Raw genomic sequence first — 27,711 nt, 5'->3', positions numbered from 1 at the left:
GTGAAGAATGTAGCTGTCCACTTTGAGAATGGGGGGGATTGATGTATATAGTTTTCCTGGTGATGGGTATGGTTGAATGAGTTGGAGAGAGCACAGGGTGCTGGTGGTGGAGATGAGAAAATGCCCCGCCGAGTTGATGATGTTTGTTGCGGCCGGGATAATGGTGAGTATAGAGATGCCCCAAAATTTTACAGTCCACATGTTTTCAGGTTCTATCTTGTTGTCGAAAATTTATAAACTATAGCTATAGCTGCAGTTTTGAACGATTTTCCTCCATACCTTGCAGTAGACTGGTCTGTCCCGGCTGCTGCAGCCACATTAGGACTCGTTCATTCAGTGGTGATCTATGTTGGTTGTCCTAACGCCATGCATTCGCTAATGGATCCAGCATCTCATAGTGTAGCGCGATATTTGGCGGCATAGCAAGCGATTTTAGGTACGAGCCTTGTAACATTTTTCAAGCAACTTGGCCTCCGTCTTGGGTCCATGGTAATGAGTGTTGGAAAACGTTGGCAGTGACTCCCAGAAAACCAAAGGTCAGAAATATTTCTTTGCTGCCAATTTCCTTCAAACCATGTATAAACGCCCGGGTATCTTAACAAACAAGTTATGCAAACCGCGTTATCTGAACCCACTTTTCCTTTTCCCCTTCTTAACCTTCTTTCTATCTCCAAAAGCACCAGAAACCGGCTGACTCATTGTCACAGAGGGCCCCGAAACACCAAAAGACTGCGACGAGTCCGGGATGCGCTGCTGACTAGACATTGCTTGCACTGGGGGCGGTCGCATGTCCATACTTGAGGCATCTTCGCCCAGGCCATCACTGGCTGGGAAGCCTTGTCGCATGAACGCAGGGCGCTTGAACTTTTCAGACTGTGCCTTTCTCTTGGCTTCGATTCTCTGCAGGCGCCGTTTGGCGTGAGAGAACTTCTCCTCTGTTGCAACTGCGACACTAGAAACGTAGTTTTCAGTGTCGACGCCACGCTCTGCAGGCCAGTAGGAAAGAACCTTGGGCGGTTTGAGCGAACCCAGGGTCCCTTCTTTGATGGTTGGCGTGAGAAGCTTGAGCCGCTGGAAGGAAGCATCGGGAACATCATCTGCTGAAACAGAGGCTTGCGATGATGAGGCAATTTCTTGGCTGGAATACGGTAACTGACTGGAAGAACGTGGCGTGACACTGTCCATATGACTCTCTTCCACAGGCTCGTATCCGCTCGGTCCCATGAGGGGAACATTCTGCACCATGACGCCGTAGCTGGACAAGAAAAAGGCTCTAGCAATTTCCGCCACCCAGATTTTTCGAATCGCTTGCATCTCATCTGGTAGGGAGTCTGCTACCGCCGTGAGCCACAGTTCAGAGAATTCTTCCATTAATAAGGGATAACCAAGAAGAGAACCTGGTGGTTCATCTGCATATTGTCTCCTCAGTTGCGTCACAACCACACGTTCATCTGTGTTACCCAGTATACCTTCAATCTCAGCTTCCATCCCTTCGCCAGGCTCCCCATAGTCGAGCGGTTTTTCGAGCGTCGAAACTATCTGCATCCTGCAGCTTATATTAATATTTTTTCCCCAGTACAGAACCCGGAGTCGTCGAACTCACCACGATGTTAGAGACAAAAAATTCTCCTCTATACCATGCTCGATCATACGCTGAACAGCATCAATTAGCTGCGTCGGTAGACCGCTCTCTCCTTCAGAAATCGTAGCTTGTAGGTGTGACGCAATTCTTTGAGCTATGGAGGCAAATTTTAACAATACAGGCCGAGCCTTGCTTACTATGACTTCGCTAGAGGTGTTGTCATCATTTGGTCTGGATTTCTGCTCCTGAAGCACAGAATCCAAGTCGTTGTCCGTCATGCCGTCGGGCAGCACGAAGGCTTCCATCATGTGGTGCAAGAAACGATTTCTCCTCCGCTTCCAGCGTCGACGATTTGCTGATTTAGTCCAACCAATACGGAAGGTAGGCAGACTTATTTCAAGCGACGGATCAATGGAGGAGGCGCATATGCAGTATCGCACACCCAAGTCTCTATCAAGGACCGTGATCTGATAAAACTTTGTGTCTGCATGGGCATATTCCGTCCCTGGCCCAGGTTCATCACCTGCAGCCGATAACTCAAGCTCTGCAGGCTGCACCCTAATAGACTGCGCTTTGCTTAGTGACCGCTCTTTGCTTCCTGCGGACAAAGAAGTGATGTGACGGTGCCATTGCGGGAGCTCCGTATCTGGAGAAAAGTTGAACCAGTACACGGTCAGCTGATCTGCGAAAGGTGAGAAAACAAAGACCATGCTGCCATCTGGTTCATTTTCTGACACCTTGCAAACAGACATCTTGCAGTCTGCATTCCAAAAGCCGATATGAGAGCAAGCGAGTAGAGTTTTCGGTTGAGCGGTAGTTCCGGGCTCTGTACCCTCGGGAAGTAAATCTAGCCAGATGACCTGACGAGTGGTCAGGACGAATACGTGGTTTTCGTTGCTTGGGCTTTTCTGAATGTCAAGAATACAAATTGGCTTTTTTCTTGACTGCGATGACAGGATGTCTGAAGGCGGCAAAACGGAGTCGCTATCTAGGTCCAGGAGGGAGATGCGTTCCGAGTTCCACACTAGGACATGGTGAGAATGACCAAGAGTCGGTTCGATGTATTCCGCACGCCTGGAGGTGACATTGGGCGATTCGTCTCCATCGGTTCGTCCAATTTGTAGCATGCCATGCCTCTGAGCTTGATAACTGGACACACTCGGGATTGTTCCAATAACACCCTCACATATGTGGCCGCACTTGTACAATGACAGCCGCAGGGTCTTCTTGGCTACTTGCCAAGTACCTTGTAGACTCCAGACACTCCAATAACCACATTCGTCAATGATGGCTATCTGTGGCGGAGATCCAATGGATGGCGGATTGAAGCAAACATCAGAGAAGGCATTGCCACCTGTCTGATGATGATGCAGTGTGATCAAAGGATTTGGCGCAATAAAAGACGGCGGCTGTGACTGAGAACCCGATCTAGTGCTATCTGGCAATGGGTTTCGATGATATTCAGGACTCAAGATGGTAACGGAAGTTTGGCTTTGGACCAGAAGCCACCGCACCGAGCCTTGTTGCCAGTAAGCTGTAGCAAATTTGATCTTCATAATGGGTAAGCCGTCGCCTGGCCATATCGTCTCCTCCTCCTTATGTATAGAGTCAACAACTGAGAGATTGAGAATCGCATCCTTGTTATCACCCCACCGCCACTGAGACTCGACCATCCTCGTCAGCCGCAGCCGTGCACCGGATTCTCCGGTGGCCACTGCCAGCAGTGGTGTTCCCTTGAGCCTGGAGGGAGTTCTCACATCGTTCATCTCGCCGACAGCAAGAAGAGGTCCGTCATTATCGCTGTCTTCCGATTTCTCAAATCGTTCCATATCCTCTTTCAGGTAATCACCCAATTCTGTAGCACCACCTACAAAGGCTTCGGGGTGGGAGTTTAACAGCCATCTCTGTTGGACCCGGCGCTCTTTCCACAAGGCAGTTGAAGACTCTGGGACTGTCTGCTTCGATGCCGGATACAACTCTGCCAATGACCCGACAATCCTAAAATTCGGAGCCATCGATATTGGGGCATTTCAGCTTATCATTGGGATAAAAAGACAACGACGCCTTGCCTCTTTTTTTGAAGCAACGTGCCCATCGGCAAAAAAATAGTTGGAGTTCGAAGTTCTTCAAGACGGTGCACGTGACCGCGTCTCGTGGAAGTGGTCACAATCTGTCAGTCGCGTCGACCCAGCAACAGCCCACACGAGGTAAACACCCAAGAACCCAGTTGTCAACTCAGAGATTGTCCAACACGTCAATCAGCTGCCGAAATTAAAACAACGAGGAGAACACGCACGCGCACAACGGAAATGGCTACAGCATCCGAACCTTCATTTTCTGCCAGCGGTAGCCGGCCAACTATGGGCCCCGTCGGGCCATCGGTCGCCGACTCTCTCCCAAGCATCAATTTCGGATTCGACGATTTGCGGGATCGCATGGCCAAATTCACCGCCAAGTTCGACGAATTCATCGAACAAGGTCGAAAAAGAGTGTTGGAGGAACGCAACAAATTCCGCATCAATGTCGTCGAGCTTCAAGGCATGACAATTTCCCTACGAACACTTATTTTGCTTGCCATCAAACAACAGCCCCCAACTAACTTGACGAAACAGAGGACCAACGCATGAAGAAAAGAGACATAGAAATTGTCCAGGCCAAAACATCATCCTACCAACAAACTCTCGAAAAGGAGGACGCCGAAACGCGAGAAATGGAAGCCGCCATTGCCTCGCTCTCCGCCCAGCGCGACGCCCACCTCGCTACTCGAGACAGCCTCAAAAAACAAATCGCCCAGACGCAAGCAGAGATAGAATCGCGGCTTGCGGCGCAGCGAGCGCACGCAGCGCAGCAAGAAGCGCAGCAGAGGTTCAACGTGCCGGAGCTAGATTTTTGGATAACGAACTTGTGCTTGCGGATCGAGGGCGCGGGGCAGGCTGACCGGTTGAAGTTTGTTTATACGCACATCGATGAGAAGAACTGGGAGAGAGAGGCGTGGTTTGAGCTGGTGACGAGCTCGAGAGATTACGACGTCAAGCACTGTCGACCGAAATTGGAGAGGGACGACGTGGAGAGGGTGCTGGAGAAGGTGAATGAGAGTAGAGAGTTGGTGGTGTTGTTGAAGGGGATGAGGGAGCTGTTTGTGGAGGCTATGAAGTCATAGTCGAAACTGTTGCTCAATGATTAAATGATTACTGTATTGGATCGGCCATGTTTGCATGCTGCGTGGTGTTTGGGGACTTTCTGGGCTGTGTTCGGGTATGTTGGGCTACGTACGGGGCGATGTATTTTTCCCAGGGCCTGTTTGAATCTTCTGAAATACTGAATTTTTCACCGTCGATTAAATCCTAATGAAATTTTCTCATGTATACAAGTCATCCGCTCAGCATATGTGCCAGATACTGGAGGGCAATACATGCTCTGCCATACAATCCACACCCATCAAAACCCACCGCGTCCACCGCGTTCCCCACCACATGGCCCAATCTCAAACCTCCCACCATCAACAACATAATTCGCCATGCCCGAGCCAGGCAGGAAGCCCGAGCCCGACAAGCGCGCGGCCGCCCAGCAAGCGGTCGACATTCTCCACGAAATATCTACCCTCCTGGTCCGCCGCCCCCGTCTTTCTCCTCATCCCCCCGGCTACAACGTTAACACGTCGGTAGAACTGCCACCTGGATAGAAGAGCCATATCGATCTGTGTGTCAATGATCGAAAAGGGCGTCAACCCTGAAGCCCTGGCGGTAAGAGCAGGATCTGGATACTTTTATGCACCGGAGAACTGACCTTGGCGTGTTTGTAGGGAATAATCAAAGAGTTGAGGCAGGAGGCTCAGGATGTTGAGAGGCAAGTAGCTAGCAGACGGGCATGACTTGCATGACGTGATGAAGTGTGATTTCCTCAAGGGCAATATATATCGGACATTGCTGGAGTTTGGGACAATGAACTTGACTTTAATGATGTGAATATATGATATTACGCTGTTCGTAGAATGTAGTTCCCAATGCTCACTCTGATCGCTTGTTCCTTCTGTTCCTCGTAATGCGAATGAATACCACGATGCGCCATGTTGCGTTAATTCAAACATGAATACAAATACCCTTCATTGAAAAGCAACCCTCCAACTCCAAATGTCATGCTGAACCCTCAAAAATACACACTGCTGTCGGCATATAGTCATTCCTCGTGGTTGCTTGATAAAAATACTGCGAAACTCTTCACCTGTGTCCGATGAGAAGAATGTCGTCGTCGTCATCCTCATCCTCATCTGTACTAATGACACCGTCACTGTCCAGATCAGAATCGGACTCTTCTTCACTGAGATCATCGTCTTCATCCTCGGGCTGATCTTCTTGACTCCTATTTCCTCTCCAGAACCCCAAAATATCGTCTTCGGAGTCGACATCAGCGGCAATTTGAGTGAGGTGGTAATCGATGCCTGATTCAAGGGGTGACAATGATCGCGCGAACCTATCCGGGGCATGGTGCTGAAGCTCAATTCCGTGTGATGAGTGCCGTCTTCTATTTGGAATCCAAGTCCCTGCTCGGGATGAAGTCGCTGGAGGAGTCATGGCCGGGCGTTGAATGTCGGGTGAGGGCTGCTGCGCGCTTGCAGCTGCCTCAGCTCTCTCCGCGGCGGTCTGAAGTTCTTGGCTGCCTTGCCCATGTATTTGCAACTCCACAGTGTTGTATGACTGACATATCGAGCATTTCAGGCCAAGCCAGTGGTAGGGAACAATACATTTCCCAGAGCAATCATTGCAGAGGACAGTCGCTTTCGTATTTCGAAATTCCGGGGGCATAGGCTGGTTTATAATGGCGACATCTAGATTGCGAAATTGGGTTCCCATGTTGGCTAGGCTCTTATTGCAGATTGGACACTTGTATGAGACTTTCATGTGTTGGTCATAGCACCTCTTATGTATGCTATGTCCGCATGTCATGAAGACCACTGGCTTGGGTGACGTGAACATATACTCTCCGCAGATTGGGCAGTCGCAGTCAGTGGACCTTTCGATACACTTGTGAGAGCTCTGAATAGACGTGGTTATACACGCACGGCAGGTCTTGAAATGAATGAGTAAATGTAATGATATCCGGACGAAGACGTGCTCTATGCTTACCTTGCAGTGGAAAAAGTCCTTGCCCAGACCAAGCCCTCGGCGGCAGATACCACAGTCATTACAATGGTAGATTGGTTTGCTCTTTCGATTCTCCCACAGTTTGCAAATATTGCAGTAATAGTGAGCGGAAACTTCGCCACAGTTGATGCACATATCGGAAGCCTTTTGTGGTGTTCCACAGAGCATACACAACATGTTTCTCGTTTCCCTTCGAACTAGGCCGTGGTCTTCAGCAGCATCGTGACAAAACCTGCAAGTGTACCATTTTTTGCAAGTAAAACACTGCAACTTGACGTTTCGTTCATAGTGTTGACATCCCAACGGCGCCTGAGATTCAGTTGGCGTCGTGGAACCTTGGCCTTGCAGCTCTACATCCGAGCCCTTACGTGGACGTATCGGCGCAAAGGTCGGGGCAATGTCGCTGTCGCAGAGGATGAACTTGTCCGCCGTTGAGGGTTGATCGGTACTGTGATTATACCATGATTTTAGAGACTCCAACGGACCTGGGGAGGTTGAAGGCTCCCATTCATGACTCAATGCTTCTTCCTCCATATGGGGTGTAGGTTTTCTTCGGTTGGTAACTTGCGAAGCCCGGTAGTCTTCGAGAAGTAATTCATGCATGCGCCTGGCTTTCTCGGCTGAGGGGGCATCTTCAGCATTTATAGCCTGAATGCGTTTCCTCAACTCGTGCATTCCGTCGTCCTCCGGGATCGCTCGGCCCCTCCTCGGGGACAGAGGAAACCCCAAGTGGTCATGAGTGGTATTGCCAACTGATGGAGGAGTTTCCGGGGCGTCTGCTACTCTGGTTTCCTGTGTCGATGTGCTCACGGCTGGTGATCGGGGTGTCTCTGGCCGCCTCGCGATGGGTTCTTCTGCGGGTGTCTCAAGTTGCTCATGTGCTTCATGTACGACGCCCCCGGCAATGCCGGAGTCGCTCACTGCATCAATATCCGACGGAGGAGTGGGTTCATGGTCCTCGCCAGTTAGAGTCGTGCGTGATATCTCAGAAAAGCGGCGAGCTTGGCGTAGGACGGGGTTAATAATGAAGTCGGACACGAGAGAAGACATCGAGTTTCGCCGCAATCACGGGAAGCAGAGAGCAGCGAGGGCCGTTCAGCGTGATAGACGGTAGAGAGATTGGAAGCGGGCTGCGGGCGAAGGTTTCGTTCTCTCTCCTCTCGGAATAGAAATAGGTCTTTGCACACGTGAGAGAGAACTGTACGTGAAGCACCAGACAATGCGACGAAAGCAGAGGAAGGGCCTCTGTCGACATTTGCTGCGATGTATTATTAAATCATGTGCTTCGGCGCTCTGGGTTCCGCTGTTTCATCACCAGCCGGTCCATTCAGCAGCTAGTTTGTGTGGCTTCTAGCGGACTGCAGGCAGCGGGATAGCGATCGACTACTACCTAGTAGGAGATGTACCTAATAGGTAAGTGCCTGCCGTAATAAGATGCTACCCACCGGGTACCTAGGTACCTAGTAGGTGGTGGGAGGCAAAAAGTATTTAACCAGGTCAGGTACCTGGCTATCGCGCTGTAAACCATAATATACTACAGTATATTAACGTATACTTACTTGTTGATAGGTAAATATGTTCTCAAGTGCTCCCACAGACTGTACATAGCATGTGTTCTCTGTATTGAGCCCGTAGCGCCTGGCACCTCCAGGCTGGTTGTAAAGGACAGCGGAGACTGGATGACATGACACCAGACGAATCGTATTCCGAGAGGCGTCAAAGTGTCCCTTGTCGATTAGGGAAGAGGCCGTCGCCTTGGACGGGAGTCACTAGCAGTCGGGCTCTGGTGGGTCCCTTTCATGTGATAGCCGGAGAGAAATTGACAATCTGGATGGATGCACCCAGGCTCTGAACTCGTCAGCATTTAACCAACGTTCATTAAACATCATGCCAAGTACTCCATACTCAGAGAAAAGCAGAGGCAATGTGGCTCGTTGGCTCCAGGGCAAGGTGGGAGGATGTGGCCTCCTTCTTCATCCCTCCCTTGGGATCCCTTGTGCCCTACTGAGTACTCTGTCCCATAGTGTGTCCAAGCGTGCCGTCTCTACGCCGTAGGTGGCCAGGTACTTATCAGAGCGCAAAGGGGGTTGGCTGGTGCCCCATTTCGTGGGCAATCCGTCGTTCGACGGAAAACTTAGAAGTCTGGCGATGCAAACGAAGTTGGACAGCTATGGAGTATACTACGAACGTGCCCCTTGCTAGAGCATGTCTGGCCGTGTTCTAGAGTCGTCGCCCTCTGTCCGAGATGCAGTTTTGTTTTCGTCAAGCTGAATCCATCGATCCTTGTTGCCATGGCACAACTCGGCCTGTGATTGGACAGTGCCGGAAGCAGCTGTAGTCAACGTCTCATCTTTCTCCCGTCAAGGCATCCGAAATCTACGGCGTACTCCGTGCTAATGGCTTCATTGTCCAGTGCTCATCGAGCATTTGGTGCAGTTCAGGACCCGCAACTGCACCAAGACGGCATCCAGGAACCATCAAGGGCCGCCTTTGATTAGGGACATCATCTGGATGTCGGTGTCAGGTCTGAAGACTGGAGACCCGCCTTTTCTGGAGCCACGCGTTCAGCAAGGGTTCTGGTTCGCTGCGTGTTTCCCTGGACTAGTTACAGTGGGGGGCAATAAGTATTTGCCCACTGTACCTTGTTTGCTGCCCGCATTTCGTCCAAGCACCGGAGAATGTGTGGCAATTTTAGCGCACTCAGCTGTGATATCTGGGGGGCTCCAGTGCTCAAGTGCTCCCCAGCAGCCCAGCGTGGCTTCCCCCGTGCAGCCAAATTCGTGCCGCCCGTGTAGCCGCAGCCAGCCAGGGGGCCGCAATCGTATTCTTAAGAATTGCCCTCAACATCAAAATGCCAGCTTGGCTTCTCCTTGCCCTTCACCTTGCCCTTCTTGGTAACCTTGCCATCTCCTGAGCATCGTTTCCCCCTTCTTTCTCGGGACTTTTTATTCTTTTCCCATTGACGACGAGCCTACCATCGTCGATCAACAGGGGTCCTTTTTTCATAGTTTTGAGTTCTCCTAGCTCGTCCCGTCGTTTACTCTTCCTCGAGGCCACCTTCTTCTCCCAATACCTTGTTCCCATTTCGCTTCGAAAACACAATTGGCACTTTGGGCTTGCCAACGCCCGATAGTGTCACTTTTCCCTGTTCCACGTCGAATGAGTCACGTCGAATTTTTATAAGTCTTATTTTAATCCATTTACCATGGCAGGCGAAAAGGCCGCCGTCGCCTCCGGCGCTGACGTCGGCGAGGGGCTGAGGAAGCGTCCTGTGAATAACGGCACTCCAGTTCCCGTGGCACCTCAGCCCGCGGATAACAAGAAACAGGCAGCTCAGAAGGTGAGACCGAAGCAGGAAAAAACTGACTACCGAAGATGCTTACGGCGGATTGAAAACTGACCATTAAAATAGGCAGAAAAGAACCTGGTTGACACCTTCGTTGAGTGGGAACACATCATCGCTCCGCTCATCTTCACGGCCCTCGCATTCTTTACGCGATTGTGGAAGATTGGTCTGAGCGACATTGTTACCTGGGATGAGGCTCAGTAAGTTTGCTCTGTGTGGCTTCGTGCCGCATTCTTCCTCCCAGCTATGATTGCTGATCTTGGGGAATCATAGCTTTGGTAAATTCGGCAGCTACTACATCAAGCATGAATATTACTTCGATGTCCACCCCCCTCTTGGAAAGATGCTCGTTGGATTGTCTGGCGTTCTTGGTGGATACAATGGATCTTTCGAGTTTAAATCTGGCGACAAGTACCCCGAGGATGTCAACTATACCTTCATGCGTGCCTTCAATGCCTTGTTTGGCATCGTCTGCATTCCCATGGCTTACTACACTGCCCGCGAGCTTAACCTCCGCCGACCTGCCGTCTGGCTTGTTACACTGATGGTCCTTTGCGAGAACTCATACACCACTATTAGCCGGTTTATCCTCCTCGACTCGATGCTGCTCTGTGGTACTGTGGCTACTACCCTTTGCTGGGCCAAGTTCCACAATCAGCGCCACAACAGTTTCGAGCCTGAGTGGTTCTTCTGGCTCTTCATGACTGGTTTTAGCATTGGTTGTGTCTGCAGTGTTAAGCTGGTTGGTCTATTTGTCACGGCCCTTGTTGGTCTGTACACTATTGAGGACTTGTGGAACAAGTTTGGCAACACCAGGATGCCCATTGTAAGCGCCATCTGAATCATTCATTCATTCGTTCCAAGTCTGCCTTCAGTATGCACTGACATCATTTAGACGACCCTGGCTGCCCATGTTGGCACTCGTGTTGTTGGATTGATCGTCGTTCCTTTCCTCATCTACCTCCTCTCCTTCGCCCTTCACTTCGCCATCCTCGATCGCACTGGTCCCGGTGATGCCCAAATGAGTTCTCTTTTCCAGGCTAACCTGAAGGGCACAGAGGTTGGAAAGAACAGCCCATTGGAAATTGCCTACGGCTCTCGTGCTACTATAAAAAATATGGGTTACGGTGGCGGTCTGCTTCACTCCCACGTTCAGACATACCCTGAAGGCTCTCAGCAACAGCAAGTTACTTGCTACCATCATAAGGATGCCAACAACGATTGGTTCTTCTATCCTAACCGCCGGGAGCCTGACTACGACGCCGAGTCCCCGGATCTTCGCTTCATTGGCGACGGTAGCATCATCCGTTTGATTCACGCCCAGACCGGACGTAACCTGCACTCTCACGATATCGCTGCGCCAATGTCCAAGAGCGACAAGGAAGTCTCTTCCTACGGCAACCTTACTGTTGGCGACGAAAAGGATCACTGGAAGGTTGAGGTTATCCGAGACGTTGCATCCCGGGATCGTAGCCGAATCCGCACTCTGACCACGGCTTTCCGCCTCAAGCACGAAGTTTTGGGTTGCTATCTGAAGGGCACCAATAAAAACCTTCCTCAGTGGGGTTTCAAGCAGATTGAGGTTTCCTGTACCACGGAAAACAACCCTCAGGATGCTTACACCCACTGGAACGTTGAGGCCCACTGGAACGACAAGCTGCCTGCCGGTGACCCTGGTGTCTACAAGTCTCCTTTCTTCCACGACTTCATTCATCTCAACGTTGCCATGATGACATCCAACAATGCTCTGGTTCCCGACCCTGACAAGCAGGATGACCTTGCCTCGAAGTGGTGGCAGTGGCCCATTCTTCACGTTGGCCTTCGCATGTGTGGCTGGGATGACAACATTGTCAAGTACTTCCTTCTCGGAAACCCTCTAGTCTACTGGGGTTCCACCATCGGCATCGGCATTGTCGGCCTTGTTGTGGTGTGGTACATTTTGAGATGGCAACGCGGCTTCACCGACCTAAATAACAAGGAAATTGACCAAATCCACTACTCTGGCATTTACCCTGTTGCTGGCTGGTTCCTGCACTACTTGCCATTCGTCATCATGGCTCGTGTCACCTACGTGCACCACTACTATCCGGCTCTGTACTTTGCCATCCTTACTTTTGGCTTTCTCGTGGATTGGACCGTCAGAAACCGCAATACGACTATCCAGTGCGTCACATATGGTGTCTTGTATGCTGTCATCATTGGTCTCTACGTCCTCTTCATGCCTATCTGCTGGGGAATGGTTGGCCCCAACCAGCAGTACAGCTATCTGAGATGGTTCGATAACTGGAGAATCAGTGACTAAGCGGTGTTGTCCATGCAATATGCTGCGCCGCAGAGAGTGAACGCCAAGGCACTCTTTGCTCGTGATGACGAACGCAAAAACCAAGCTCCTCTCTCTAAACACACAACTATGACATTATGGCTCGCAGCTGTGCCATATTTCAAATGACGTAGGTAATTTCACCAAAATATTGGCATGGATATGCCCAAGGCGGTTTGTTTCATGATATTTGGGCCGGGCTGGGAATGTACAAAAGAAATGGTGTGTGTGTGTAGAATTACCGCAGAGAATAACTCTGCGACTAATGCAATCGTGATGGTTCTCCTTTTTGAACACAAGTGACGAGTGGGTTGAAATGTGGTGAGCGAAGCAATTACATTATGCATTAATTTCTAATTCGAATGCAATTTTATCCAGTGATGATAGTAATGACGCGCCCACAATCGAAGCGATTGCGCAACAGAAAAATGTTTAATGACAGGGGTATCATGCATACATGCTCTGGTGTATTTGCGTCATCAAGAGTCTCAAACCACCACCGTCCAGACAAGCATAAAGCCATTCCCTCGACATAATAGTCAGCAACAGCCACCACCGGCAGATTTACTGTCTCCGCCCAACTTCACCTGTCGGTTACCACCCGCACTCGGCCCCTTGACGCCAGACCTCCTGTCATTCAAATCATACTTGCCCGCCTGGATATTGTGAAATATCCTCTCCGCGACCCTCATAAACGCCTGCTCGACATTTTCTCCGCTCTTGGCACTCGTCTCAACATACTCCAGCAGCCCGTTTCTCCTCGCCCACTCCTCTGCCTCTTCCCGCGTAACCTCCCTCTTGTTCTCCTCCTGCTGCGTCAAGTCGGCCTTATTCCCCACGAGGACGACCACGATATCCGGCTCCGCAATCTGCCGCAGGTCATTCAGCCAGTCTGTCACGTGCTGAAACGTCTGTCTGCGGGAGAGGTCGAAGACGAGGAGGGCGCCGCTCGCACCGCGAAAGTAGGAGCGCGTGACGGACTTGTAGGTCTCCTGGCCGGCCGTATCCCACAGGGACAGCTTCATGTGCTTCTGGGGCGTTTTGCTGGTGTCCCGGGGCGGCTCGGGGAGGCCATCCGTGCCGGGCGCCGCCGCAGCCCCTGCAGAAGGGGTAATGGAGGAGGACAGGAAGCTGGAGGGCTTGGTGTGTGGCGGGCCGACGGGGACGACGCGCGAGCCGAATTCCACGCCGATGGTGACGTCGTGATGGGGGGAGAAGCGGCCTTCGCAGAGGCGGATGGTTAGACTGGATTTGCCGCATCCCGAGTCGCCTATGCAGACGAGCTTGGCGATGTAGTCCCACGGCGAGGAGGCCATGGGGATTCGCGGCCGAGGAACTGGGATTGGCGCCGGCGGATGGGATACAGTGATGGTGGGATGAGCTTATCGAGAGCGATGGGCGGTTGAGCACGTGTGGCTGCGTCGGGCAGCTGGCAGCTGGCTGTATACCAGTAATTCGACGGGAAGACGGAAAAACCTCGCTATGATAAATCAATGGATTGGGAGTGTTTCTGAGTTGGGGGCCCGGCACGTTGACGGCTGGCAATAGAGGTAAAGGTGGAAAAAACCGCAGAGTGACGGAAAAGCAATACAGATGATGTCGAAAGCCACGGACCTAGGGCGGGTCTTGTAGTTGTCGTCGTGTCGTCACGCGGCTCATGGGGCCCGATGTCTCTTCTGCGACGGACTAAAGTGTGGGGACCTGCAGTAGTTGGATTGGCCCAGCGGCAAGTTGGAAAGCTTGGTTGACGAGTGGGCGTACAGTTTATTTTTGAGAATTTTAATTACAGGAAACAGAAGAGCCCTTTTATCTCCATATGTGTATCTGGTGCTGGTGTGTCCGGCGCATCGCGATGCGTTGGTGGTGTATTGCATGGTTAGTTACGGTTCCCCTGGCCTAGGTACGGCTAAAATATAGTGTTACTGCATGTCTTGCATGATCATCTGCCTCATTTTTTTTATTAACTTAATATGTGTATTTGGGGAAGTGCTTGCTTAAGATGGATTGAGCTATATCGTCATGGTAAGGCATGATTTGCGCGGCAGTATTTTTCCAGAGCAGATGGCTCAAAGGATGCCCCTGGAAGAAAAGGCTCTGTTGTGTTTGAATCCAGATATCACGAAGCCGGAGTCTTCCCTTCTTGGTGGGATTCAACTAAGAGCTGCTACGGGAGCTTATGTACGAGTCAAACTCGTCCATATTCCGCGTCTGCACATAGATAGCGCCCGGTCCCGTGAAGCGACACACCAAGCCCTCTCCCGTCTTCAAGCTGCTCATGGCACCACCGCCAGCCTTTTCGATTTTATAGTCGCAGCTCCAGGCGACGAGGTGCCCATTGTCAACAATATGCTGTTCGCCAGGTGGGAGCTTTCAAAGGAATGTTAGCCCCCCGATAATGATACGGCCCGTCATGAGTCATGACAAAGGGTGCGGAGGCGGCGACGACTTACATCCAGACGATCCACGGCCCCAAAACTCGTCAGCCAAAGCAGACCCTGCCCGCTCACTCGATACACAAACAAGTCCTCGCCGGAAAACATGGACTTGCTGACTCCCTGGGCCTTGGTTTCCATGACCACGTCGGGGGTACAGGCGAGAAAAGTGTCCTTGCCCACGGTCCAGCCCGTCCGGCCGTCGACGTGCAGCGTGATGATGTCGCCCATGAGCGTGGGGCCGAGGGCCAGCCTCCCCGGACCTGTGTAGGTCGATTCCGACATCCTGCCGCCCGTGAAGAGCTTCTTCATGGAGAACTTGATGTTGCCCTGGAGCTGGATGGTGCCGGACATGTGTATCATGGCGCCGGACTTGGAGCGCACGGTGCCGCCGGGCTGGAGGTTCACGTTGAGGATGGCATTGGTGTCGCGGTGGGCGATGTTGTAGCTGCCGCCGGGGAACGAGCCGCTGTCGGTCGAGGGCTGTTGCTGCTGCTGCTGTTGCGGATGATGATGTTGTTGTTGTTGTTGTTGTGGCGGTTGAGGAGGATGGGGAGGAGGTGGCGGGTAATGCTGTTGCTGCTGGTGGTATCCTTGAGGTTGGTACGACATGATGCTGAGGGGGTCGCTATGTTGCTGCCTTTCCTTCCTACTGAGCACGTATTCGGGTTGCTGCTTGTCCGTCACTGGTAGCTGGGCAGACGCAGACACGCTCCCGTCTCGTGATATTTATGCATTTCCGGCTCGTAACAAAGCCTGCCACTTGATACCCATCTTCCTCCACAATCAGCACCCGAGGGGATCAGCCCATACAAATCGGGCGTCGCTACTCCGTAGACTCGGACGAACCAGACAGCATCTCAGCCGCATTCCCGCCGAAATAGCAGCCGCTGGGCTGATGGGCGTCCCAGGATTGATAACTACTAAGAAATAAGCTTAACCGTTTTGGAGAATCTTTATTATTACATGTCGCCTTGCAACCCACCCGGCATATTGCGATGTACATAGAATAGCACTTTGGAATCGTTTCAGTCAATGGCGCAGGTTGGCGTTGAATGGAGTTTAATCTATTGATTCCCGACCTGAATTGATAACTACCAGGTACCTACTTAGGTAGGTACGTCACCCCATGCACAGACTGCGGCTTGTCCCAGATCGGTGCACAAAGCGTGATAAGAGGGCCGCAGGCTTCACAAGCTTCACTGTCCAAGCCGCATTGACCAGACATCAATTGATTCTGCTGTGTGAGTTGAACAATCGCCCAGCGGGAGTCTCGAGGGTCTCTTGGTCCATTTGTAAAGCATTGGCGGTGATTCTTAGCGCCTCCACTGTGATCACTGCTCCACCGAGTCTGGTGCTCGAGTCTGGTGCTTGAGTGCTCAAGCGTGATTGTCCAGCAAGTGGCCAGCGAGTGGCCAGCGAGTGGCCAGCAGCCGGTGGGGCGTGTGACTCCCCGCCTGACGTATTCTGCTGACCGCCTGGCCGACTCGACTAGCGTGCTTGAGTCGTCACCCAAAACGGCACCCATTCGTGACATTACAATGCAGGGTACATTTGTTCCTACCAAGCCATCACGCCGGTCTAGGTAACGAACTGCCAGAGGTATCCACCATCCCATCAGCCTATCAGCCTGACCCGTTGCCCGTCCAGTCACTTATCGTACCTGGTAGTAGGCAAGTTACCTAGGTACTTACCCCAGGACCTCCGACCTCATCCGCCTCACGTCGCATGACCAGAACTCCCGACACTTCGGCGTTCGGAGCTTTTGTTATCATCATCTTTGTTCTTTCCCTCGTCTCCGAGACCTTTCACCAGAAGCCTCACTCGTCTGCTATTGCATCCCGTTTCGATACCCTCAACCTAGACTACTCGGGGGCTGCGGTCGTAGTCGAGAAACGACGGACTCCACATCATCGGCACCCAGCACTTGAGCCCAGCACCTCGAGCACTCGAGCTCCGGAGGCGAGCCTGGCATCAGTTACCTCTATCACCGTGTTTGCCCAACGACACTACTCGTCAGAGTCGTCGTCGGAGAAGGCCTCACAGCATTAGGGGCCTGTGGGGGTGGATGGTGAAATAGGGGATACAAGACACGCAGCACCATGTTTTCAGAATGTTTGTTATTGACCATTTTACATTGCTGTTGTGATTGATGGAACTAATCTCGGGTTTCACAGATGCGTCACGGTTCTTGGCACAGTCACAGTCAAGGCTCTCGGGTTTTGCTGGGCAGGGCGATAATGATAACCCCAGATCCAACGAGTGGCCGCCATCAAGGCCAGGCCGAAGCCAACGAGACGGCGGCAGGGTAGGTACAGCGCATCGGTCATTTTTATCGAGGGGATATGGTGGCAATCCTTATCAACAGAACGGCAGTGGCTCGAGATTTGGGAACATAGGATTTGCCTCGCGCATATCGGCAGCCCAAGACGCCCCGCTCTTCCACAGTACCTTTGACGAGTTTCGAGAGGACGACGACGAGGACGAGCGGGAGCGGGAAGCCGCAGACTTGTTTGCCTTGCAAAGGTCCCGGCGGGTAGCTGCAGCTAGTAAACTTGCAGAGAGCACCGAGTCTGCCAATAGTCGCGGATCTATTGAAGACAGCACGGGGGATGTGGACCATCCGTATCAAGATCGCATCTTTAGCCGAGGCATCAGAAGTAGTTGGAACGGCACGAGGAGCTCGCACAAGCCACCTTTCGCCGGCGATACATTGTTCGAAGAGAACGAGGAACTTTCGAAATCGGGCGAAGAGCAGCATCAGGATGCTGGTAGTCATCCACAGGCAAAGAGCAAGATTATGGTCGATGTCGGGCTGGATTCCCAGGTAGAAGGAGATGAAGATCCGCCCGAATCCTTGCTGGGAGGTGAAGCACCAGCTGACTCTAGTTCGCCACCGTTTCAAAGGTTCAAGTCTCAATCAGAGCGAGAACCCTTCATCTTGAGGAGGACATCTACAACAGAGTCCGATGTCAGCAGTGTCCGGAGAAATGACCCGCTGGAATACGAGGTCGCCCAACCAGGGAATTTATTGACCGAGGGCGAGTTGTTCAAGCATGATCCTTTCTTTGCTTGGATATATCTCATTAGCTTCGCGGGAATGCTGTCGACATTTGTGCTGGTTTGGCTGCACACCTCACCGCAAAAGAGTCCAGTTGGTGACACGATATATGCCACGCTTCAAAAGTCGTTTGACATGCTGGCAGTGGACACGGTGGTTGCCATATTTGTATCTTTCATATGGCTTGCCGCGCTGCGATCGTTTGTTCGCCCGCTCGTCAGCGTAATTCTGATCGCAGTGCCGGTCATCATGCTGTCATTTTCGCTGTACTCATTTATTTCATCATTCCAGGGAAGAACACACGGATCCAGTTTCCAAGATTCCGTCATGCGGTGGGTATCGCTGATTCCCGCTGCATCTTGCGTGTTGTGGCTCTGGATGGTTGTCAAGGGCCGTCGGGCCATCCAGCAGGCTATTGAGATTTTGCAGTTTTCGTCCAAGATTCTGGCACAAAACTCAGGTCTGCTCCTCATTGGGTTTGGCTGCCTTGCACTGATTGTTCTGTGGACGTGGGCTTGGCTGGCCATGTTCACGCGCGTCTTCATGGGTGGCTACTTTTCAAAATCATTGGTGAGATTCGTTATTCAAATGTCAAGTTGGTGGCTTGGGGCTGCCTTTATCTTCATGTACATGTGGACTCTGTCCGTCATCAATGCTGTTCACCGTGCAACAACTGCAGCTACGGTTTCGCAGTGGTATTTCCACCGCAACGCCGGTCCCGTTACGCCATCCCGAGAAATCGTTACGGCAGCCCTTGGCCATGGGACTACGATAATCTTTGGCAGTATTTGCCAGTCTACATTACTCTCACTGTTGATTCGAGCGCCGTTGCTGTTGCTTCCCAGGCGGATCGGTGGAGCGATTACCAACTTGGCGGGATTCTGGATTCCCACGCCGATTGTTGCTCTTACAAATCCTTTGACAATTACATACTGTGCCATTCACTCGCAAAGTCTTGCTGTTTCGGCGAGAGGGCTAGACCAAATGGAGATTGTGTCGCCCGCAATTCCCACGACGACACTAACACCCCGAGCACTGCGTCTTCGAGGCCAAGCCAAGGGACTACTGCCTTATCGACTAGCAAAGCTGCTTCTCGTGGCTACACGACTGATTATGGCCACAGGTCTTGGGTTCGCAGGATGGGTTATTACTGCGAAGCAGCTCCGAATTCAGCTACCCGACGGCATGGGCGTCCGCGGGTCAGCCTACGCGTATGTTGTTGGCATCATGGCCAGCTTCATTGGATACTCGGTTATGGGTGCCATGGAAGGTATTTTGAGTGGCATTGTGGATGGGGTTCTCATATGCTACGGCAGCGAGAGACGTATGGAGAGGGGACATGGGCGATATTGTCTGGAAGCGGCGTATCTATTCGGGGAGCGGCGAATTGGCGAGGACCTGGGATATGTTTAAACTGACTAGCGATTTGTCTTTTTGCTCTTTTGTATATTGAGAATACATGGGAAAGATAGAATGGTAGAAGCGGGCGATGTTGCCTGGTGAAACTTGTAGGGGATAGGCATGATACACTTTTCTACTGGACGCATCTGACCCTGGATGAGTGTGTTTGCGTGTGGGGACGAATTTGGAAGCACGTAGGTTGATGAGGGTACTGCGTCAGCCCCAGCCACACTTTTGATCGAATACAAGTTTGCCACGCGAGGAGATTCTGGGGGCGAGCCCGGCTAAGTATGCGATGGAATATTCTCGTCAGCGAGGCTGTGGCTAGAAGTGGCCGAGGTAAAGCATTCAAGTGAGGTGAGGAGACGCTGTGTGGCGATTTATTATTTACGTGCAGACTAGGCCTCCTGCAGACCTGAGCACCGGGGAGAAAAGCGTGGCAGTGCAAGCGTACCGAGGACTCCGTAGAAGCTTTCTCCCGCGGCCAAGCAATGAAGGGTCGCCTGGTATGACGACAGCCTTTCCAAAACAGGCATCGTGGTTTAGCGGAGGTGGCTCCCTCTTCCTTGGCCTGGTTCCTTGTGGCTCTTGCGCGCGGGGTCCGTCTGATGCGTCCCGATCATGCCAGCTTCTTCCAAGTGTTTTGCCTGCATGCGTGGCCTCTCATTCATAAACGCGTCCAAGAATCATGCGCGTTTATCTTGCCCTTAGATCCTTTCTTCTTCTTCTCCTCCCCCCCCTCCTCCTCCACTTTCTTCCATATTCTTAATTGTACTCTGTCAGATACACACCTGCGACGGAATCTCTGAGCGTGCAGAATTCCTGGCTCCTGCCTATCCGTGACTTACCCCTCCCCGGGTCGATTTATTACCCACCCTCTTCTAAGTCGCAAGTCTCATTCGGCGCTTTGCCTCTTCCCTCATCAACACAATCCCGCAATTCGACATAATTCCCACAGGGTCCTTTTCGCTTCCACGTCACCAGAAAAAAAAGAACCGAATCTCTCTCCTTTTTTTTGGCTCTAGTAATGCAAGACTACGCCCCGCCGTCTGGGCCGCCGCCGCCGAAGGCTCCAGAGGTACCCGCTGGCTGGGTGGCGCGCTGGAACGATCAGTACAAGGAGTGGTGAGCTGCGCCTTTTTTATCGCCAGGACTCGATGCAGGTCTTGGTTGGGGAATGCAATGCTTACGCGATTGCCCCAGGTTCTATGTTAATGTGTACACCAAGAAATCGCAATGGGAGAAGCCCACCGCGCCCGTCTTCCCCGTCGACGAGAATACACCCGATGACCCCCACCGGGGTATGAGACTGGCAATGGGCCCGCACCGACAGATACCAAGAAGAACCCTTACGAAGATCGGTCGGCTGACAACAAGCATGCCGGCTCATCCTCAACCCAGGACGAGGATGCGAAGCTGGCGGCGAAGCTTCAGGCCGAGGAGGATGCAAAGGCCCGTGGAGGCCCGACACCACCCGCCGGATATGCTACCGGCGGCGCGGCCGATTCATATGCCCAGGGCCATACTGGACAGTCACAAGGCTCGTTCCCCACGGAGTTGCCTCCCAGAGACGATGCTAGGGGCAAAGATCGCGGCTTCTTAGGAAAGCTGTTTGGCAAGGGGAAAACCTCACAGAGCGGACAGGCTAACCACGGCGGTAGGCTATTATCCCCAGCAGCATCAGAACTACTATTCCAGCCCGCCGCCACAGCAGTACGGCGGATACGCTCAGCAGGGCCCTCCTATGGGAGGATACGGCGGAGGATACGCTCAGCCCCCGTACGGAGGTTATCCTCCCCAGGGCGGATATGGTGGTGGTTATGGTGGCGGATACCCGCAAGGTGGTTATCAGCAGCAGCCGGGAAGGAGACCCGGTGGTGGTATGGGCGGTATGGGAATGGGCCTTGCGGGCGGTGCTTTGGGTTTGGGTGCTGGTGTTTTGGGCGGCGCGTTGATTGCCGACGCTATTCACGACCATGACCAGGCCGAGTATAATGAGGGATACCGTAAGTTTACCTGCCTCCTTGCACCAGTTTCTTTTGAGATATCGCTAACATGTTTACAGAGGACGGCATGGATAATGATTACGGCGGTGGCGGTGATTTTGACGGCGGCGACTTTTAAGCAGAATGGGGGATTTTTCTATGAGGAACGGCCTTGGGTATGGGAAATTTATTCTATTCTAGAGCGTAGCATAGCTGTGGGGGGGTATATAGAAGTTGATCTATCTTGTCCCCCCGCCCCAAGTCGAATGTTTGTGTAATAATAGTTGCCGAGTATTGTCGCTCGTAATAGTCGTAACCTCGGTTCTCAGTTGTTCCCGTGTACAATGTTGGCTGTTACAAACCACATCAGCTATACGTAAACAGATACAAAGTCCACCTTTACCATTCATATGCCAGGTCCTTTTTACTCTGCCCCATCTCCACGGCACAGTCCCCGCCATTTCGCATCGAAATATGTATACGCCATCCCGGCAGCAAAATCACCGTCTAACAGGCTCGTTCCTCCCATCGCTGACGCTCCCCGCACCACCACCACCACCCTCCTTCTTCCCCGAGCCCGCCAAGAAAGCAGCCATGTCAAAGTTGCCCAGAGGATTCTGCTGCTGCCCGCTCATAGCAGCCATGGGGCCTTCGCGCTGCCGCGCCTCGAACTCGGCCTTCAAGTCGGGGTCCACTGCACGCCTGTCAGTATTGTTCCGGCCAACGCGCGCTCCGTCGTTTTACCACGCACTGTTGTCCACGAGCTTCGGCATGCCAAAGAAGATGAGCATGCTCACGAGGCCCATCAGGATCATGGGGTTCTTCAAAATACTCAGCGCGGAAACTGGCAACCCCGTTAGCCAAGCTCACCCGCAGACCTCGGGGGGGGGGGAGAGCAAAAATTTGAGCAAACACAAAGTAGCCAACTAACACTGCGGTCTGTCCACAAAGTACATCTTCTTGCCCAGGCTCTTGACCTCGACGCCCCATCCTGCGCTGCCGTCCTTGACGGCCAGCGCCTCGCCCTTGTTGCCCCATTCGTTGCCGCGGAAGGTGTCCCACGCCTGGAACGTCTCTTTGCCGTCGGCGCCGCGGGCCACGTCGATGCGGAGGGGGCGGAAGCCGTCTGTTTTGCAGTGGATGTCGGCTAGGTACGAGCCGGGCGTGACGTTGTGGAAGACGAACGTGTTGAGGGCGGATATGGGTGCTGAGAAGGCGCTGCCGAGCGTGGACAGCGTTGCGTGCGTCGAGGCTGGCAGTGTGAAAGGGTTGGGAACGGGCGGCAGGTACAGAGTTATCGAGGCCGTTAGGGCCGGCGCCGCGAGGGCCGGGACAGCGAGGGCTGGGAAGCGCATTGCGGCGAGGTCGTCGTGATGGTCGGTTTTGCGGTGGTGAGGTTGGAGGGACGGGGGGAGCTTGGATGAGGTGAGGTGTGTCTGTTGGAGCTGGTGGGCCAATCAGAGTGGGCGCGTACGGCCTACGTATGGCGTGGATGTACTGATGCCGACGGTAGAGCACGTGAAATTTGTCAATTAATGTGATTTTGGAGGAGGTTTGGTTTGGAAGGCCAATTTACATTGTGTTACGCTGCTGGGCTTTTTCTAAAAATATATAAATAAAAAAAATAAGAAAATTACTATATGTGATGCGCATATTGGTGCAGATTGCTCCCCAAGATGCTCATGGCAGGACTTGGAGTTTCTCAAAATTTCACAAAATACCTGCCTACTAGCACCTTGTAGGAGTCACGAGTCTCGATAAGGACATATGTTTGACTAATATTAGGAAATTGACTTCTATTTTTATTTTTTTTTGGGTGGGGGGGGGAGGGGGGGTTAATGCCCCAACATAATCCGATACATGTAGTTTCAGTCAAATTCATTACTGTCGTTCAATCCACGCTAGATCTAGTTTAAATCCAATCCAGCCTATGACTTAGTGGCGGCGGTGGCAGCCTTGAACGACTGCTCGAAATCGGCAATAATGTCATCAATGTGCTCGATACCGACCGAGATACGGATGAGATCCTACAACATGTTAGTCCATACTCAATCAGAGCACGCATATGTACACGTACCTCTGTGACACCAGAGCTGGCCTTTTCTTCGTCTGAGAGCTGCTCATGGGTAGTTGTCCAAGGGCTGCAAGTGTTAACAACTCACACCATGAAAAAGACGCAAAAATGGGAATATCAAAAACTTACTGAATAGCCAGCGTCTTGGCGTCGCCGACATTGGCCAAGTTGGAAATCAGCTTGAAGCCATCCACGACCTGACTGCCGGCACCACCGCCCTTGACACCAAAGCTCAGCACACCACCAGAGCCCCTTTTGAGGTACTTCTTGGCAGCCTCGTGATACGGGTGGCTTTCTAAACCAGGGTAGCTGACCCAGCTGACATAAGGGCTCTTCTCGAGGTACTGGGCCAAAGCCAACGCATTCTGGGCATGTCTCTCAGCACGCAGACTCAGTGTCTCAGTGCCAAGCAGTAGCTGCTGCGCAGCAAATGGGTTCAGCGCGGCGCCCAAATCTCTCAAGATCTCCACCCGCGCCCTGATGATGAAGGAGATGTTGCCAAAGGTCTCGAAGAACTTGAGGCCATGGTAGCCCTCAGCCGGCTCGACAAATTGCGGGAAACGCTTGGCATGCTTGCCCCAGTCGAATTTGCCAGAGTCGACGACAACGCCGCCGATGGTGGTGCCGTGTCCTCCAATCCACTTGGTGGCAGAGTGCACCACGATGTCGGCGCCGTGGTCAATAGGACGGATGAAGTAGCCGCCGGCACCAAAGGTGTTGTCCACAATCAGGGGGACGCCCGCGTGATGGGCGACTTTGGCAATGGCCTCCAGGTCGGGCACGTTGTACCGCGGATTGCCGATGCTCTCGACAAAGACGGCTTTGGTATTGTCGTCGATGGCGGCAGCAATGTCCTCGGGCTTGTCGCCGTCGACGAACTTGGTCTTTATGCCGAGACGCGGCAGGAACACCTTGAACTGGTTGTAGGTGCCGCCGTAAAGGTTAGATGTGGAGACGATGTTGTCGCCGGCGTGGGCAAGCGCATTGATTGTGATGAACTGGGCGCTTTGGCCGGAGGAGGCGGCGAGGGCGGCGACACCACCTTCAAGAGCTGCAATGCGCTTTTCAAAGACATCGACAGTGGGCTTTGGAGAAAGTTAGCAGATTTCCGCTAAAAGAAGTTGAGTGTGAGGAGTGTGCGTACGTTCATGATACGGCTGTAGATGTTACCAAACTCCTTGAGGCCAAAGAGCCTCGCGCCGTGAGCAGAGTCATTGAAAGTGTAGCTCTGCCCTCGTTAGCTTTCATTCCCAAAACTTCGATGGAAGAGGTGTCATCAGCAATTTCTCACGGTAGTTGCGTAAATAGGCACAGCACGCGCCTTGGTGGTCGGATCAGGTTCCTGGCTAATATACAACCACATCAGCTGTTGTGCAATGTCTCACAAGTTTCACCAGTCTCACCACCCGCATTTGGAACCATCCCGACTTACCCAGCATGAAGCTGCAGCGTCTCGAATTTTTGGTTCAAATCGGCCATTTTCACGTTCCTAGACAACAGGAGAGAAAAGAAGAAAAAATAAGAGGAAGATCACGAAGGAACAGAACCTAGGCGTGAAAAGAACAAGAGGAATGGTTTCTGAGGGAGCAGCACTTGAAGGCGGGGGAAGGTACGGGAGGGGATGGCAGTTGCCCGATCTCTCGTGAAATCAATAAAAACCACCGGCGGCCGCAGGCTTCTAGTCCGTTTCGCTTTCCACATCACATAACACGCGGAGCTCTCCATGACTGCCAATTGCGTTTTTATAGACAGGCCTCACGCAAGGGGAACCGCAAACTGCCCAAATGCCACCTAGGCCTATGGGCGGCAACGAGCTGCAGCTGCCCCTCCTCCAGGCTCATTTACTATCCGTGTGTTTTAACCTGATTTGGAGATTCGGACCCTGGCGTCGGACGTGGGCGTGGGGTAGCGAGTTGGAAACGCCACGAAAAGCTACTTGCCGCCCGATACAATAACTCCAGTCTATCGAGCACGCCATCGCTCGCCGAGGTTGGGTGCTAAATTCGCACGCCATCGCTGTCGATTGGTGGCCGGTACGTGCTTTATTGGACAGCTGCCCATCGTGGGGTATCGACAGAGGCCTGGTGCCTGAAGCTTCCATGACGCCGGTGTCGCTACGTTGCAGAGTGCACGGTTGTCAAGCGTCGACCGACGCCCGTCTATGGGACAAAGGACAATGTCAATGTGTGTAGCGTCAAGCATGGGTAGGAAGCGCCGAATGAGGGTGAACGAAGCGTGCTACTAGATGATGATGTTAATTTTTTTTAGTTCTGACTCAGTAAGTACCTCTGTAACCTCGTTTTTATCTACGACCTAACCTCATGTAGTTCAACGAAGAAGGCCATAAGTTTATTACATGCTTTTGTTTACGATCGCTCAGACCAGTCACTCAGGCTGTGAAGCCTTGTACGAAATTCATGGCTTCTCCATTGACGTTAAGCCCTCGCTGAACGAAACCTGCATAGAAAAGTACGCATGTATCCAGAAGAGTGGACTCGCTGATTCCAGGCTTTGAATCAAATAGTGCCTGAACAGCACTCGTGTTCTGTCTGCTCCGCAGGTCAATGTTCCTTTTCAAAGCTCTGACATTATGTAAACTATCAATGCTGAGTATCTGAGTACAAAGACTTTAAAGACTACTAGTTCGGAACGTTGTTCGGATAACTGAAACATATAATTAACATAGCTTCACATTGTCATCTTTTCCTTCGAGCCCGATGAGTGCCCGAGTCTTCCTACATGAGCACATTGACATTTCACTTCTTTCACATGAGAACAATCTGCAGGACATGAGTCCTCTAATCAGATATACAAGAATTAGCTACATCAGGACTACATCCATCAAAGGATTTGTATGACCCATTATCAGGTCTTGAAGCATCGCTGCAGCGGTGTGAAAGGGTGACACAACAGTAACAGGTGCCGTTGCCGCAGTGTATTTTCCTCGACAGTAGCACAAATGACAATCATATTGAGAAGATTATGCTCCGCCATTGGGTTAATATTGTCATACTATCTATGGTGTTCACTACCATCGCCAATGGTCGTCTTCACCAATGTATCACACATGTCAGCCTTGCCCCCTTTCGATGACATTAGGCTGCCAAACCGCCTCACCTGGCTTTTGCGGAACATTTATTTCAGAAAATACATCTCTTTCAAATCATTCACATCAAATTATTTCCATGTAAGCTAACCATTCACCCTGTCAACATGGCGGATGCACTCGGTCTCGTGGCCAGTGTCATCACACTTGACGAAGTTGCGACTAGGGTCATTGCGTTAAAGAAGCTTTGGGAGAAGGTTCAAGATGTGCCTCGGTCTATCTAAGTGGATCAGATTGAAGCCCTGAATTCTGTGATGGAAGAGGTAGAGGCTCAAGCCAAACGAAACGCCGTTTTGGGCGTCCGCACTGGAGTCCTTAGCATGAGGTCTTGTAAACAAGCCGCAACCGAATTAGATGAAGCTATCCGAGAACTTCAACAGCGAATCGAACCGAAATCACAAATGCGGAGGACGTTTGCCAAAATTAAGGTGGTTTTGGAGCAAGACTCGATCTTGCGCGCCCAGAACCGGCTTCAAGGGGCACTGCAGATGATGCAATTGGCACTCACGCTTCGTGCATGGTTCATAAGGCACGATCAATACTTGCACAAGACATTTTACATGAATAGAAGCTGATTAATGGGATATACTCGGGTTACAGTTCTCTAGCGGAAAGTGCGCCGGAGCGCACGGCGTCAATCTTCTTTGCTAGACAGGCCGAGTCCAATGCAAGGGCCAGAACAAAACCAATATCACGCACTATTCAGACAATGGAAGAGAGGCAGGCCGCGGGTTCCATGACTCTAGCTGTAGAGCGGTCCCTACCATGGATGTCCAGTTCCTTCTTCGGAGGTATCACGACCGGCTATCATTCTGGCATTCACCATAAAGGGCATGATAATGACAATATCCAATGTGGTAAGTCTCTTGGGCAAATCACTGAGGATGTATTTGATCTAACTGCGCATGTCAGTTGTAACGGCTTGTATGAGACTCCCCTCATGGCTCTCAAACAAAATCTGGGATGCTATCGCTTACCGACCGGGGCACGGATTCACCTGGAAGCTGTCGAGCTGGAATTTGCGCCCACGGGATAGTCCCATCTTCGGGGCTGTCAGGCGGGGATCAGTCTCCGATCTGATGGAGTATTATCCGCTGGTAACGGCTCTCTATATGGTCGAAATGGGTTCGGCTATAGGCTGCTTCACGTATGCTTGGAAGGAATTTTGAAATATCGAATGCTTTAGCTAATATGTTCATAGATGGCGGCAAGCTGCCACCGATACGACATGGCTACGTGTCTGATCAAGATGGGACACCCATT

At 52.0% G+C, this 27,711-nt stretch overlaps 15 protein-coding genes across 15 annotated transcripts; 8 read left to right on the top strand and 7 right to left on the bottom strand.

Annotated features, from left to right (window-relative positions):
* Positions 1-181: 181 nt before the first annotated feature.
* J3458_000157 (uncharacterized protein) lies at positions 182-2,271 on the bottom strand. The gene has a single exon (XM_066115973.1). The coding sequence runs from the start codon at positions 1,543-1,545 to the stop codon at positions 622-624; it is 924 nt and encodes a 307-aa protein (XP_065977854.1). The 5' UTR covers positions 1,546-2,271; the 3' UTR covers positions 182-621.
* J3458_000156 (uncharacterized protein) lies at positions 1,600-3,597 on the bottom strand (the record flags this gene model as incomplete). The annotated part of the gene is made up of 1 exon (XM_007817580.2): positions 1,600-3,597. One exon carries the CDS (start codon positions 3,595-3,597, stop codon positions 1,600-1,602), a length of 1,998 nt encoding a protein of 665 aa, XP_007815771.2.
* Positions 3,598-3,891: 294 nt separating this feature from the next.
* SPC25_1 (kinetochore-associated Ndc80 complex subunit spc25) lies at positions 3,892-4,742 on the top strand (the record flags this gene model as incomplete). The annotated part of the gene is made up of 2 exons (XM_066115972.1): positions 3,892-4,120; positions 4,195-4,742. 2 exons carry the CDS (start codon positions 3,892-3,894, stop codon positions 4,740-4,742), a joined length of 777 nt encoding a protein of 258 aa, XP_065977853.1.
* A 230-nt stretch (positions 4,743-4,972) lies between these two features.
* J3458_000153 (uncharacterized protein) lies at positions 4,973-8,049 on the bottom strand. Its single transcript, XM_066115970.1, has 2 exons — positions 6,706-8,049; positions 4,973-6,648 (listed from the first exon to the last, which is right to left on the bottom strand). Exons 1-2 carry the CDS (start codon positions 7,771-7,773, stop codon positions 5,800-5,802), a joined length of 1,917 nt encoding a protein of 638 aa, XP_065977851.1. The 5' UTR covers positions 7,774-8,049; the 3' UTR covers positions 4,973-5,799.
* J3458_000154 (uncharacterized protein) lies at positions 5,100-5,453 on the top strand (the record flags this gene model as incomplete). The annotated part of the gene is made up of 3 exons (XM_066115971.1): positions 5,100-5,189; positions 5,248-5,325; positions 5,385-5,453. 3 exons carry the CDS (start codon positions 5,100-5,102, stop codon positions 5,451-5,453), a joined length of 237 nt encoding a protein of 78 aa, XP_065977852.1.
* A 1,879-nt stretch (positions 8,050-9,928) lies between the features above and the next one.
* Positions 9,929-10,750, top strand: PMT2_2 (Protein O-mannosyltransferase 2; the record flags this gene model as incomplete). Its single annotated transcript, XM_066115969.1, has 4 exons — positions 9,929-10,063; positions 10,136-10,269; positions 10,343-10,595; positions 10,649-10,750. The coding sequence occupies 4 exons, from the start codon at positions 9,929-9,931 to the stop codon at positions 10,748-10,750; spliced, it is 624 nt and encodes a 207-aa protein (XP_065977850.1).
* Positions 10,751-11,090: 340 nt separating this feature from the next.
* On the top strand, positions 11,091-12,371 carry PMT2_1 (Protein O-mannosyltransferase 2; the record flags this gene model as incomplete). The annotated part of the gene is made up of 1 exon (XM_066115968.1): positions 11,091-12,371. The coding sequence occupies one exon, from the start codon at positions 11,091-11,093 to the stop codon at positions 12,369-12,371; it is 1,281 nt and encodes a 426-aa protein (XP_065977849.1).
* A 557-nt stretch (positions 12,372-12,928) lies between these two features.
* J3458_000150 (uncharacterized protein) lies at positions 12,929-13,705 on the bottom strand (the record flags this gene model as incomplete). Its single annotated transcript, XM_007817584.2, has 1 exon — positions 12,929-13,705. One exon carries the CDS (start codon positions 13,703-13,705, stop codon positions 12,929-12,931), a length of 777 nt encoding a protein of 258 aa, XP_007815775.1.
* An 838-nt stretch (positions 13,706-14,543) lies between these two features.
* J3458_000149 (uncharacterized protein) lies at positions 14,544-15,433 on the bottom strand (the record flags this gene model as incomplete). Its single annotated transcript, XM_007817585.2, has 2 exons — positions 14,544-14,756; positions 14,840-15,433. The coding sequence occupies 2 exons, from the start codon at positions 15,431-15,433 to the stop codon at positions 14,544-14,546; spliced, it is 807 nt and encodes a 268-aa protein (XP_007815776.2).
* A 1,116-nt stretch (positions 15,434-16,549) lies between these two features.
* Positions 16,550-16,873, top strand: J3458_000148 (uncharacterized protein; the record flags this gene model as incomplete). The annotated part of the gene is made up of 1 exon (XM_066115967.1): positions 16,550-16,873. The coding sequence occupies one exon, from the start codon at positions 16,550-16,552 to the stop codon at positions 16,871-16,873; it is 324 nt and encodes a 107-aa protein (XP_065977848.1).
* A 50-nt stretch (positions 16,874-16,923) lies between these two features.
* On the top strand, positions 16,924-19,295 carry J3458_000147 (uncharacterized protein; the record flags this gene model as incomplete). The annotated part of the gene is made up of 2 exons (XM_066115966.1): positions 16,924-16,936; positions 16,999-19,295. The coding sequence occupies 2 exons, from the start codon at positions 16,924-16,926 to the stop codon at positions 19,293-19,295; spliced, it is 2,310 nt and encodes a 769-aa protein (XP_065977847.1).
* A 1,015-nt stretch (positions 19,296-20,310) lies between these two features.
* Positions 20,311-20,886, top strand: J3458_000146 (uncharacterized protein; the record flags this gene model as incomplete). The annotated part of the gene is made up of 2 exons (XM_007817587.2): positions 20,311-20,408; positions 20,487-20,886. The coding sequence occupies 2 exons, from the start codon at positions 20,311-20,313 to the stop codon at positions 20,884-20,886; spliced, it is 498 nt and encodes a 165-aa protein (XP_007815778.2).
* Positions 20,887-20,965: 79 nt separating this feature from the next.
* On the bottom strand, positions 20,966-22,854 carry J3458_000144 (uncharacterized protein). The gene is made up of 4 exons (XM_007817588.2): positions 22,845-22,854; positions 22,200-22,765; positions 22,020-22,112; positions 20,966-21,962 (listed from the first exon to the last, which is right to left on the bottom strand). Exons 2-4 carry the CDS (start codon positions 22,621-22,623, stop codon positions 21,769-21,771), a joined length of 711 nt encoding a protein of 236 aa, XP_007815779.1. The 5' UTR covers positions 22,624-22,765; positions 22,845-22,854; the 3' UTR covers positions 20,966-21,768.
* Positions 21,028-21,407, top strand: J3458_000145 (uncharacterized protein; the record flags this gene model as incomplete). The annotated part of the gene is made up of 2 exons (XM_066115965.1): positions 21,028-21,289; positions 21,349-21,407. The coding sequence occupies 2 exons, from the start codon at positions 21,028-21,030 to the stop codon at positions 21,405-21,407; spliced, it is 321 nt and encodes a 106-aa protein (XP_065977846.1).
* A 342-nt stretch (positions 22,855-23,196) lies between the features above and the next one.
* Positions 23,197-24,821, bottom strand: MET15_1 (o-acetylhomoserine; the record flags this gene model as incomplete). The annotated part of the gene is made up of 6 exons (XM_007817589.2): positions 23,197-23,295; positions 23,346-23,409; positions 23,472-24,427; positions 24,487-24,570; positions 24,634-24,688; positions 24,775-24,821. The coding sequence occupies 6 exons, from the start codon at positions 24,819-24,821 to the stop codon at positions 23,197-23,199; spliced, it is 1,305 nt and encodes a 434-aa protein (XP_007815780.2).
* Positions 24,822-27,711: the final 2,890 nt, after the last annotated feature.

The sequence above is a fragment of the Metarhizium acridum genome (assembly GCF_019434415.1).
Source record: "Metarhizium acridum strain ARSEF 324 chromosome Unknown scaffold_1, whole genome shotgun sequence".
In the NCBI taxonomy this organism is placed as follows: Eukaryota; Fungi; Ascomycota; class Sordariomycetes; order Hypocreales; family Clavicipitaceae; genus Metarhizium; species Metarhizium acridum.
This window is presented reverse-complemented; position numbering and strand designations above follow the sequence as displayed.

Bases quoted from the DNA above. Each gene is read 5' to 3' on its own strand.
- J3458_000157 (XM_066115973.1), bottom strand. From the start codon at position 1,545: ATGCAGATAGTTTCGACGCTCGAAAAACCGCTCGACTATGGGGAGCCT.
- J3458_000153 (XM_066115970.1), bottom strand. From the start codon at position 7,773: ATGTCTTCTCTCGTGTCCGACTTCATTATTAACCCCGTCCTACGCCAA. The intron at 6,649-6,705 runs GTAAGCATAGAG...ATTCATTTCAAG, and splicing joins AGGACTTTTTCCACTGCAAG to ACCTGCCGTGCGTGTATAAC.
- J3458_000144 (XM_007817588.2), bottom strand. From the start codon at position 22,623: ATGCGCTTCCCAGCCCTCGCTGTCCCGGCCCTCGCGGCGCCGGCCCTA. The intron at 22,113-22,199 runs GTTAGTTGGCTA...CGGGGTTGCCAG, and splicing joins CTTTGTGGACAGACCGCAGT to TTTCCGCGCTGAGTATTTTG. The intron at 21,963-22,019 runs GTGCGTGGTAAA...ACAGGCGTGCAG, and splicing joins GCCGAAGCTCGTGGACAACA to TGGACCCCGACTTGAAGGCC.